General features: G+C 38.9%; 1 protein-coding gene across 1 annotated transcript in view; it reads left to right on the top strand.

Moving 5' to 3' along the window:
* The window catches only part of WDFY4 (WDFY family member 4), a 121151-nt gene that overhangs the window by 21193 nt on the left and 87953 nt on the right, over positions 1-12005 (top strand). The window contains exons 13-18 of the mRNA XM_017839592.1: positions 1642-1735; positions 7828-8042; positions 8557-8657; positions 9599-9806; positions 10069-10145; positions 10843-11061. Of these exons, the coding sequence (XP_017695081.1) occupies positions 1642-1735; positions 7828-8042; positions 8557-8657; positions 9599-9806; positions 10069-10145; positions 10843-11061 (914 nt within the window). The remainder of the gene's footprint in view (positions 1-1641; positions 1736-7827; positions 8043-8556; positions 8658-9598; positions 9807-10068; positions 10146-10842; positions 11062-12005) is intronic.

Genomic DNA, 12005 nt, shown 5'->3' with positions numbered 1-12005 from the left:
ATTTTCAGGTGCTTGCTGCTATGGTACTGGTGCTTTTGTTGTAGTGGGGGGGGTCCCTTGTGGTCTTGTGGTTAGGGTGCCGGAGTCTGTTTGTTTCGTCTTGTTTTCGATTCTTCGCCCGCTTGGCTGCTGTTTTTTGTCCGTCCTTTAGGGCCTTCCTTTTTTTCTTGTGTTGCTGTGCCCAGACTTGTATCCTGGGGTTGTCGTTTGGCCTGTCCAGTCTTGTTTGGCGGGGGCCGATCACTGCCCCTGGTCCTGTGGGCCGTGCTGTTTTTGATACAGGCCAGGATGTCAGTGGCCCTCTTGGCCACCTGGGCACACTGCTGGCCCATGTTTAGCAGGATGTTGACCAGCACCCCAAGGTTGTTTCCAGCCAGTAAGCTTTCCAACCACAATCTCAACCCTATTGATTTTAGTGAGCCTGGATTTTTCTCTTTAAAAATGATTAGGGGTTTTGGGTTGAGATGGGAGGAGAGCATATTTTCAGAGACTACTTTTTTATTGTTTGACATTTAAAAGCTCACCCACATTCATGTCAAGTACAGATGTATGTATCCACACTGGAGCCACTACTGCAGCAACACGTTATACCAGATCTGATTTTGATTCATTGTACAGAAAATATTGCAAATGAGCACTTAATTTGAAAATATCTTTCTTGAGGGTGCAGTAAGAATTATTTGTCACTGTGTGGCAGTGTGCTACACATTACTCGTTGCTTATCTGATGTATCAGATAATCCTTTTTTTGGAAGTGGCTAATAAACACGTTTAATTGCAACCTTTTTACCCTTCTTTAGATCCCTTGTAAAACTTTTCTTTTTTTACATGCTCACTCTTTTACTTGTTTTATACAGTCCATAAAGCATATTGTGCATTATTTTGTTGGTCTAAATACAACAGTTAGATGTTGCCTTTGCTTTTCTTGTGAGTTCTGTTTGGGAAGGATGTTTCTGACAGTGCACATCACAACTCCAGTTCAGAGGTGCACCCAGAAATGCTGATGATACTCTGAACAGGATGAGCCTGCAGTGCCTGCACTGGAGTTTCTGCTATGCTGTGGGTTCATCTTTGAGATACATCTAATGCTTGCATCATGGTGGAAGGAGATCTTCTCTGTGGTGTCTCTGATGCCTCAGTTTCTTCCTGTGCCTGAACATACAAAGGTGATAAATGGCAAAAATGAAAACTTGTGGAGAAGCACAGATATTCAACTTTGTTTTACTAATTTGGGCAGATTCTGATGTTGAAAGGGGAGGCTGGCATACTGGTTTCACCAAGACTGTCTCATCTTTGCTTGTTTCTGTTATGTTTTGAAGTACTGATATATCAGTGATTCCTATGGTTGTCTCTTTTTTTGTACTGCGAGTACCTTCAAAGGCACAGTTTGTATAAAGAGGCAGCTGCACATGCGCAGGGATGTGCAGGTCCCTCAGATTTGAGCTCATGAGCAGGTAATGTCCTGTCATTTTTACTCTAAGGAAGCTTCCAGCTCATCCAGGTCATCTGTATTGTTTGCTTAGTTTCAAATGCTGAGCCTGGTTACTGCTAGGAGGATTTAACGCTGTACTCTGCTGGAACATTGTTGGACCCTCTTTGCTACTGTTAATGATCATTATGATGATGTGTCTTTTTACTGCAGCTTGGAAATGAGAGACTGCACCATTGTACATCCAGGTGCTGTCTGTGTCATGGTGAGGTTGCTGCCAAAGCTGTACAAAGAAGGACATGCTCAGGTGAGTCTGAACATATCAAAGTGACATCTAAACAGTGTCTTCTACTTTTCTGTAGCTTTATTTCCAGGAATTGCTTACTCTTTGCAAATGTGGCGGTACTAACATTTACCTAGAACACTGTCAAGAGGAACAGCACAAATTTCACTGAGTCAACAGATTAAAAACGACAAAGGCTCTTGGCTATCAGTTTGACTAAGTGTTTCTATACCTGTCTGAAGCAGTACATGGAATTTGGTCCCAGAATACTTATTGTAAAGGCACAGTGTAGAAATCCCTTGAAAATTTTTTAAAGTATTGCTAACGGACCTAGCAACCAGAACAGCCTGGCTCCTCAGACTTACTGGTCCATAAACTTTCAATGCAGCTTAGAACCTGTTTTGCTTTGTCAAACCTTCCATGCACACAACCACTCTGCATAGGCATATTTGCTATATTGTATCTGCTATTTGGTCTAAAATACTTGGATACAGTTAAAGTACATATGAAGGGATTGAAATAAAACCAGATTGTTCATCCAGAGCTATGGAAGGTGGGAGGGCAAGTTACTGCTGGCTCATCCCAACTTTGTTTAGTGGAACCAAGCCATCAGCTAGTGAAATTTTGTTAATTACAGTAATTAATTTCTGAAAATCAAGTAGAACAGTTAATTGGATGAGAGTGTCATCAGGAAGTCAGAGTTGGCTCTAGGACTTGAGCTCTGTAGGAGAGAAAGCCTCTCAGACCCTCAGTAGATGGCAGTGTTCTTAAAAATATGAAGGACTAGAGCACAAATTCCAGCAACCTCAGTTATATATTTAAGTATGTTAATCTTTTGTTTCTTTCTTGCTCCTTTTTTCTTAGTCAACAATAAATTATTGCCGGTAGTGTTTATTTAGTATTGCTGTTGTGAATAGGATTATCTTATGTAAAATGGGACCACTGTTATGCAAGATCCTAATTCAGACTCCAGCTTGGAGTTAACAAATGTCTTGATGAGTTTTTCACCAAATAACCCACAAAAAGGATAGAGGAAAAATAGAATTTTTCCGGGCTATTTTTATTTAAAAGTGTGTGAGAGAATGAATAGAATATTTCAGAGCTTGGGAAGCTCACTGATGCTACCAGGTACAGACATGAAAGGCTGGACTTCAATGCCTTTAGTCATAAAATATACCACTGCATGAACACTTATGCAATGAGATGCTACTTGGAACACAGTAGTTAGGTAAGATCTGATGAAAAGGTGGAACTCCATGGCCAGTGAAGGGGAGCTACTTGGTAGAAGGAAAATAACTGAAGGAATTACTCTTTGGATGGATATATTCTGTCCCAAGCAGGTTACTACTCTGTTGGTTTTGGTTCTTTTTTAGCACAACAGTGTTTGGCAGTTATGTGAGAGATGAAATTATGTCTTTGTGAATGGAGCTTTTTACTGCAGACTTTCATGAAAAAATCTGAAGGGGCTTCTTACTCTGAATTTAAGACTGAGTCAAATAGTAAATTTTTTAGGAGCAATTCTGGAAAAGAGGCAGTAACTCATCCCTTTACTGCCGTGATGGATATTTTAGGCCCAGGTATCCAAGAGTAATCTGGAAAAATCTTCAGAATCAGTTCAGGTCATGTGCAATTCCTTTACTTTTACTGAATTGGCAATGAGAAAGCACTGCTTTTACAGAAACATTAATGGAACTCAATAAAATTAATGTACTTTGATTCTGACTCTCAGAGATAATATCCATTTCCTGCCAATTTTGCAACTTCTCAGTGACCTTTGTCAGACCCAAGCAGTGATAGATTGAAGCACTCGAGGCTGTCAGTATAGAAAAAAACAATAGCAAACATTAAAACAGGTGATTTTGCACTTCATCCTTTTCTTAATACTCTCTAGAATGAAACTTAAAAGCTGAGGAGAATAGATTTGTGGATGTATATTACTGTCATTCCTAGATATGACCAAAAAACCCAAACATTTGAATGTCATATGGGTATGAAAATTTGCTTAAAACTTTAAAACTGCCCAAGAGACAGTCTTTGAGTCAGTAACCTCTATTTAAAGGACATTACTCATGTTCATGCCCATGACTCGTACTAAACTATTTTCCATCAAACTGCATAATGTTTGCCCAAGTAAAAGGTAGACTTTCCTTTTATTAATATGCTGCCTGTTCAATGATGAAAGATAGCATTACACATTTCAAAAACTAAGTAGAGACAGGTTAGCATACATTTTAGAGATGTGGCCCAGGATATTCACTGTGGTTTTTTTACCTTAAAAAGAAAGATATTTCCTCTCAGACACATCTTATCCTTGCCTGGAATTGTGGAACTCTGGCTTTTAAGATTCCAGAGTGTCATGCCAGATCTTTCTTGTTTGCAATGTCAGATACCGAGATCTCCTAGATCTGACAAACCTGAGTAAGGGAAAAGAAACAACTTCTGAAAAGAGAATCAAAGCATGATTCAGTTCTGTGTTGTCATCCCAATAGATTTCTTTTGAGTACAGGAAAAAAAAAATCTTCACATGATTCATTATAGAAATTATCCATGCTTTTGTTAAGTAATGTTATTGCTTCCACAGCTGAATTTGTCCTTTCTGTTTTCATCCATGTCCCTCCTATGATGAATTGCTGTCATATTCACTGTTGTGAAAGTAAAATATTGTCCATCAAAACAAGTTTCACACCTTTTAAAAAGACCTTTATCCCTGTTTTAAATTTAGCCTAAACTACTTGTTCTCACTGCAGATGTTAACAGAGTAACATTTTTCAGGTATTTGTATCTCTTAAAAATGATAATTATTTCTAAATGGAAAAGGTCGCTGACATAGAAGACTGTGTGACATTGAGATTTGTCTGCCTTTAGACTTATATTACTGATTTTACTGCTAATGTAACTGTTAATGTCACAGTGAATTCCTAAATTACTGCACTGTGTTATCTGTGCAAGGAAAATCTTCAGGCATTTGGCCAGAGCTTCATTCCCCTTTGGATTGTGCAGCTAAGGTTTTGGGATAAAGGAATGGAGAATGGATCAAAACTCTGGTAGGAGGCTTTTAGTTAGAAGTTTGCTTGTTCATTGATAAACCAGCTTCTGAAGCTTTCACTGTTTATACAAATTAAGCAATTTTTTTTCTCTGCTTCCAACCCCACAGCCTGCCCTTTTATTTGTCCTGTTTCTCTTGCTGTCACTTTCTCCTTAAAAAGCAGCCAGTGTCTCTAAAGTTGCATAAATTCTTGTTGGTAATGTACCCTGGATTGAAGAGATAGGACCTCTACCAAGAATCCTTGGCTTAACTATACTGAAGATAATTTTCCACTTTGTCTTCTATTTCATGCAATTGTATTATTTATAAGGTGGCAGGACAGCTTTGTCTTCCCTTCAGATGTCTGATGAACATCATATTATAGCACTGCAGAGTAGCTTGGAAAAATGAGAAGGAAATGCTGCATTCAGCTAATACTGTGGGGGAAAAAGTAGTGCAACTAAAAGTAAGTGGGTGAGCAAGAGGTGTGTCAGACCACTAGAATTAACAAAAGGATCCTTAACATTAAGAAGAGATTTTGTTGCCTGGCTTCAAATAGTCAAGGCTTGCTAGTGTATTTCCTCTAGAAGGCAGTAGTAACCCTGGTATTTATATGAGCAAAGATCTTTAGTTTCTCTTACATACTGTACTGAGGCGAAATGTGACAAGCCTGATGAAGATGTTGTGACTTATTTGGGGCATTTAACTATGCCCTGTCTTGTTCCATGTTTTTGAAAACGTAGAAACAGTTCATGGAGTTCATAATACTTTTTTCCCTGCCTATTTGCAAAGAGCAAAAACCAGTTATACATACTTGTCAGCAAAGTAAGTTTTGCTTGTTAGTGGGTGAGAATTAATCAGCAAAATATTATGAAAGAAAGGGAATGTGCTTGCAGTTGAGAACAGTGCATCAGCAATTTAAGCTGTGATAAATTGATGAATATTTTTATGACATATGATTTTCAGCAGTGACTCAAATTCTCTAGAGACAGTGGGTTTTAAGCTGATGGATGTCTTCCTTTTCTTTTGAAAGCACAATTTAAAGTCCTGGGTCCCTTGGAACTTTTTGAAAACTCTTCTTTTGATGCCTTGATTTCTTCATTAGTAAAACTAAATCTGTGATTTGTTAGGAAGTTAATTCTAATTTTCTGTGAGGGGCTGCTAGCTTTTCTAGTAAGAGGTACTCTGAGACTGAGAAGTAACTGCTTTTTGCAAATGCACACAGAATTATTGCTGTATCATTCTTTAATCTCAGGAAATTGCATCCTGATGAAGTGAATGCAAACTGCCAAAGGTTCATCATTTTTGCTCATCTTGAACATAGCATAAAAATCTTGAAGATGAATAACGGTGAATTAAATTCAGCTACCAAGTTTTGAAACTATGGGCTCTTAGGAGCAAGAATCTGGGAAATGCTTAAGCAGATTGGGCAAATTGCTACATGACATTTTACCCTTAAGACTCTAGTTTGAGGCAGACCTCAACTACATTCTAACTGCACCTTCAATATCCTGATTCATGGTGCAAATAATATGTGCTAAGAAAATCAATCCATGCATATAGAAACACACAGAGTGGTTTCCTGGACACCTTTAGTATTTCTACTAAAATCTTATTTTACTGGAACAAAGATCCATGAAAACAACACATTTTATTCAAAACAGGGCAATATTGGTATTGACAAAGCTGCTAAGCTAATGAAAACAATCAATTTTTTTTGTATGCCATTATGCTTTTATTGGATTTATTTTGGAGTAAACCAGCTGTTTCACTTAGTCAAGACCTGCGTTGTTCTCTGTTTAGTTGTAGTTTTACATATCTTGATACTTTCCTGCATATAGTCAGAAATAGAGTAAGCTATTAATTAAAAGATCCAAAAAGTTATGAGTGAGACTTTGAAACACTGCAGCAGTAAGTGCCTCTCTGAAAAATAGTATAGTTCTGTCTGGTGGATGATTTCTACATGTAATGAGATGCACAGTGAAAATTGCATCCCTGGGAATGAACAGTCCTTCAGAGAGAAGAAAATGTTATCCAAATAACTCATGCTTCAGATATGAAAAATAGTAGTTGAGTTTGCAAAAACAGTATGGATATTGTAAGGGATATGCCAGTATTATTATCTAAGTGTTGCAGCTGGAGACACTTTGAAAACAAATTGTTTGTTGGCTTGGAAATTGTCCTGTAGTAGTTTTGTTTGGTTGGATGCAAAAGAGCTGAATTCCTCTTTACACTTAATAAGCTAGGTTATCCTGAATCCAGTTGATTCTCGTTCATGTTATAAAATCAAATCCCAGTGCCCCAATTTGCATGTCTGCCACCATTGTCATCCTTTTCTTTAAAAGTTTGCGTATCTGTTTCCTGGAAAAGTGTATGAGAAAGCAGGAGAGCTCTTGGGAGTGGGGAACAATTCGTCTTTGTAAGATTTGTGTTTAAATATATGATCCAGTTGCTTTTGTGTGAAATCTGGTTAGGTCAATGGGGTACAATCCATTCCTAACTGGGAACAAAATGCTCTAAAAATAATTTATGAGAAATGGGAGATTTTAAGATCATTAAGAAGCAATAATGAAGTAAAGCTTCAATTCAGCAAAACATGTAGAGAAGTGTTTAAAATTAAGTAAGTGTTTCATGACATTGCTAGACACAGTTTTGTTTTAAAACAGTACTTTTAGAATGAAGAGTAGATCATGCCAGTATGACTCTCCACAGGCTTAATGTTAAATATATTCTGAGTTCCTGGGTTGGTCTTGGAACTTATGCCTAATAAGCTGCCCTTGGTGGTGGTCCCTTCTTTAGAATGACAACCGAGAGCCCTGGTCCTTCACTACCATAGTGTTGAGGCACGAAAGCTGAACTATGGATGGCTGAGCAGCTCTCAGATGAATATATGGATACTGTGCAACTGCAGAACTTTACAGAAGAGCCATGCAGTTGCACTTGAGCCTCTGGTCTTAGGGGCTTCTTTTCTGGGCCAGATTTTTACATCCAGAGATTTGACAAATGAAAAAAACCAATTAAATAAAATAAATCAGCTACCATGTGCAATTCTAGTTCCTGCCCTCTGACTTCAGTTCTGTGTCCATTTCAGCTTTCACAGGAAATCCAATATGCTGTGATTGATCATATCCAGTCCCTGGTGAAGTCAGAAAAGAGTCGTCAGGTGATGTGTGAATCTGGGTTGCTGAGCACCATCATAACTTCCTGTCAGGATGCCTTCCACAATGAGAATCATCCGCTGCATCTGCCCCTCACTAGAGTGTTTGAGAAGCTTGCATCACAGGCTATTGAACCAGATGTGTTAAGGTATCAGATTGTATCTAATGGAACAATTTGCTTTAGTGCAATTTTTTGTGAAGTTTATATAATAATCAGATGCTTCACGTAGTGCTCTAATTCAGGAAGACTCAGCCTTTTGTTTCAAGTCTCAGTTAATACTATTTTCTCATTGATTGCAGGATATGTGCTTAAATGACTTACTGAAGATGGTGTGTCTGTAGTGTTCTGCTGCATCATCTCTGCAGGGGTTGTAAAGCCATTTATGAATGAACTAATTAAGTAATTGCAAAACAACTTCATATGGAGAAGCTGTTTTCTGAAGAGTAAAAGTGACTTTCTCTTATCTCAGATCCACGTCAATAATAGATGCAGAAATAAAAAGTGTAGTCTTGTTTCTCAGTCTTTAAAATTTGGTGTTCAATAAGAAAGTTGTTCTCCAGAGGGCTGAGCTGTATTTGCCTGGTTGCTGTGACTCCAGAATGTCTGGCTTCATTGTTTTCCTTTTTTTAGTTGCTTTCTTAATTTTTTTTTTTCACGTTAGGCAATTTCTTCGGCTGGGAGGTTCTCCAATACTGCCTTCCAGGCACAGCACAAACAAGACCAACGTCCTTTCATGTCAGGGGAGTGATTCAGCTAATGCAGGTAAGCACATAATGAATAGCCTGTTGCTGATACAGTGGCTGGGTTATAGATTTCTCCAAAATGACAGGAAACTTCCCTTGAGTAGGTTGCTCCCAGACAGGCACGGTGAAGGTGGAGTATGGCTGAAGTTCTATACTGGCTATTGCCCAGGTTGGGTGGTACTTGACCAACACTGAGAGATCAAATTATGTAATATCTTAGCTCGAGCTAGATGCTGATTACAGACTCAGTCTTTCTTAGATCAGACATGGAAGTGATCTATAAAAATACTAATGATATTCTACAAACCAAGGAGGCTGTCTCATGGTTTTGCAGCATGTTTTTCCTGTGATTTATATCTAGAAGGAGAATAAAGATGTAAATAAAAACACTGCTTTTTGTAGTCCCTAGGATATCCTAGTAGACTGCCTTGCTTATACAGGCTATTTTCCAGCCAAGTTCTCTCTCTGCTATAATGTATTTTGCAGGTGAAGGCTACAGTAATAGTATTTGGCTCTTATACTGTTCTCATGCCCATGAGACACCTGATACAGCATAGTATGAATTTGGGTCTTATGTTCTTTGCAGTCCTTCTTCAAATCCTCTCCCACATGTTGCTTGGAACTGTTCTGTTACAGCAGAATTGAATGGTCTGTGTATAAGAAAAATGGAACCAATGAGTTGGGGACCTTTTTTACCAGCAGTGAAGTCTGGATCTTTCTGAAGATGTGTGGGGAGAAAATACAGCTATCATTTCTGTAGAGCTCATCTCTCCTGCCAGCCTCGCATTTTGAAATTCCTTTAGTGCAGTATTTTTTTGTATTTCTGCAGGATGCTGAGGATGTGTTATTTCAAGAGCATGTAGGGCTGTTCTTAGCAGTGATGAATAGAATATGGGCAAAATCTGTGACTGGAAAAAGTGTTGCAGACATTGATCTGGTTAGACACTATTGATCTTGTAGGCTCAGAAGAGGACACGATGGACAATAAAACTGATCCTCAGACAGTTGTGCCTGTCAGCAACTCTCCTTGGGTGTCTAAGGGATCTGCACTTGCACTCCAGACTGCAATGAGTCTCATCTCCATGACATCACCTCGAAACTTCCAGCTACACAGCACTGCTTTGGCTCCATCATTTGTGGAGTTTGACATGTCCATGGAAGGCTATGGGTATCGTTGCTGTTGCTTTTTTCTTGAGCTGCTTAGTAGTCTCCAAGCCCTTACTCTGGACACAGTAACTATTCACTTCTCTCTTTGTCTTAACCTATTTATGTGCCCTATTGCTGCATCCCTTGCAGCAATTTTGCCAACCTGTTTTGTTATTGCTGATAGCTTACTCTCTGCCTTGCTACCATGATTCTGCAGTATTAAGTGACTGGTGAGTTTCAGGTATGATTTTACATTTTTGATGAATGGGTGCTTGCTTCTGTAGGTGTTTATACCTCCCTACCTTGGCCACTGTTATGGGACCCAGTGCAGACCAATCTGTCTCGGGAGGAATTGGCATGGGTAAGCACTGTGACTCAGCTGTAGCTTCCTGTAAGCACTCACTTTTCAGCCCCACTGAAAGCATTCAACAGCTGTAAGAAACGGCAGCAAATAAGCTGTGTATTTCAAAATATTTCTCTGTGTCCCAGACCAGCTCTGAACTGTATAATTCAAGCTGCTCAGCAAAATGCAGTATCAGATGTAGCTTAATAGTGTGATAAATTAAGATTAACATTAGCAGTAAAAATTTAAGGCAGGCTGCTAAGAAAACAGTCTTAACAAATCAGAGCCACCAGATTTTTGGGTAATCTCCCATGGCAGCAATAGCACCTGTCACTTAATGGGGTTCTCCTAAACATCAAAATCCTCTGTTGGGTGAACAGTGAAATGGCTGTACCTTTTGCTTCCTGAATTTTTGCAAAATTTAAGAACTTGTTTCTGGCTCAGTGATTCCTAATTGATGAGCTCCATAGCATGGAGTTCTAGTAGTCATTTCTTATCAGTCAATTTTAGGTCATTTACACATACGCACAGACTCATATGTGCAGTCTCTGTGATATTGAATACAGGCAGAGAAATCTAATAGAACAGAAATTAAACCTCATAATCTAATGTCAGTTCTTGCATGGTTTGGACTACAAATGCAACAGAAAGCAGTTTGCTAGTGGCTGCACAAGGAATACAACTTCCTTGCTGCCTTTTTGTTTCCTGTCTACAGGCACCAGAATGTTCCCTCCCTCAAGTGGCCTGACACTCTCCTGCTGGTTTCTGATTAGCAAGTTTGGGTTGGTGCACAACAATCACCCAGTCCGTTTCCTTACGGTCGTGAGGCACGTGTCAAGAACAGAGCAAGAATTTGTTTGCCTTTCTGTAAGCTTCTTCCCACAGGACCTTTCTTTGGTCATTTCCACAGAAGAAGTGGAATTCCAGCCACTTGGTAAGGCTCTTTTCAGTTAATCTGCAGTGCTGTGTCCTCTGATTATCTAGAGTTTTTTATTAACAAATTTCCTCTTCTTTGAGGTACTCAGGAGATTAATGAGATTTACCTCTTCAGTTTTCCTCCTGCACTGTTGTGATTGTAATTCTTGGCCATGTTTCAGTTTTAAGTTTGCTGTAGGTATTGTGAATTACTTTGTGGCCTGCAATATTCTATGGAAAACTTTTGAATGTCAGTTATATTGTTGTCTGCAGTTGTGGAGACTGGGCTTGAACCAACTGGTCTCTGCCTGTTCTGCGTGATACTAGGCAGGTTTGGAGAGTAGGACTGAAGATTTGGGGTCCGATCTAGCTTCCTAATGAAACAACTCATTTCCTCTCCTCACTTTCAGAATGTTTTCTGTCATATCAGCCTGTTAGTATTTTTCCACGTTGATATTTATTCCTTTTTCCTTATTGAGTAGAGTAGGTACATCTAATGTAAATGTGAATGAGTATTGCAGAGGAGGTTGAGAATGGAGTGGGAATAGTAGCTGGGATTTTTTTCATGCACAGCTGACTTTGCGTGAGTGCTCTAATTGCCTTAGATGTTAAAAATTCCAGCTCACTTCTTTTCATAAAAACTACAAATTAATATACAGATTTTTATCATCTCATAAATTTACTAGGATTTTTCTTTCTGTGTCAGGTAACTCAGTGAATATCCTGAGGGGTTCTCCTCTTAGAGAATATGTTGACTTTGTCCTAGTTCAGTCTAGTTTTGCAGCATTGAGACAACTAGCAGGTTGGAAGGATGGCACACTGTATGCTGGAGGGATCTTAGGTGTTGTGCAAGTTTTAGGTCCTGATAATAGACCTTCAGGGAGCATTTTAAAGATGTTGAACATAATAGAATGAAATCATACTCTACCCACAGAGAGTCATGTTCTTTCTGTCACATTTGAT

The sequence above is a fragment of the Lepidothrix coronata genome, unplaced genomic scaffold (genome assembly GCF_001604755.1).
Source record: "Lepidothrix coronata isolate B3197 unplaced genomic scaffold, Lepidothrix_coronata-1.0 Scaffold8, whole genome shotgun sequence".
Classification (NCBI taxonomy): domain Eukaryota; kingdom Metazoa; phylum Chordata; class Aves; order Passeriformes; family Pipridae; genus Lepidothrix; species Lepidothrix coronata.
Note: the sequence above shows the minus strand (reverse complement) of the source record. Positions and strands in the feature narration are given on the sequence as shown.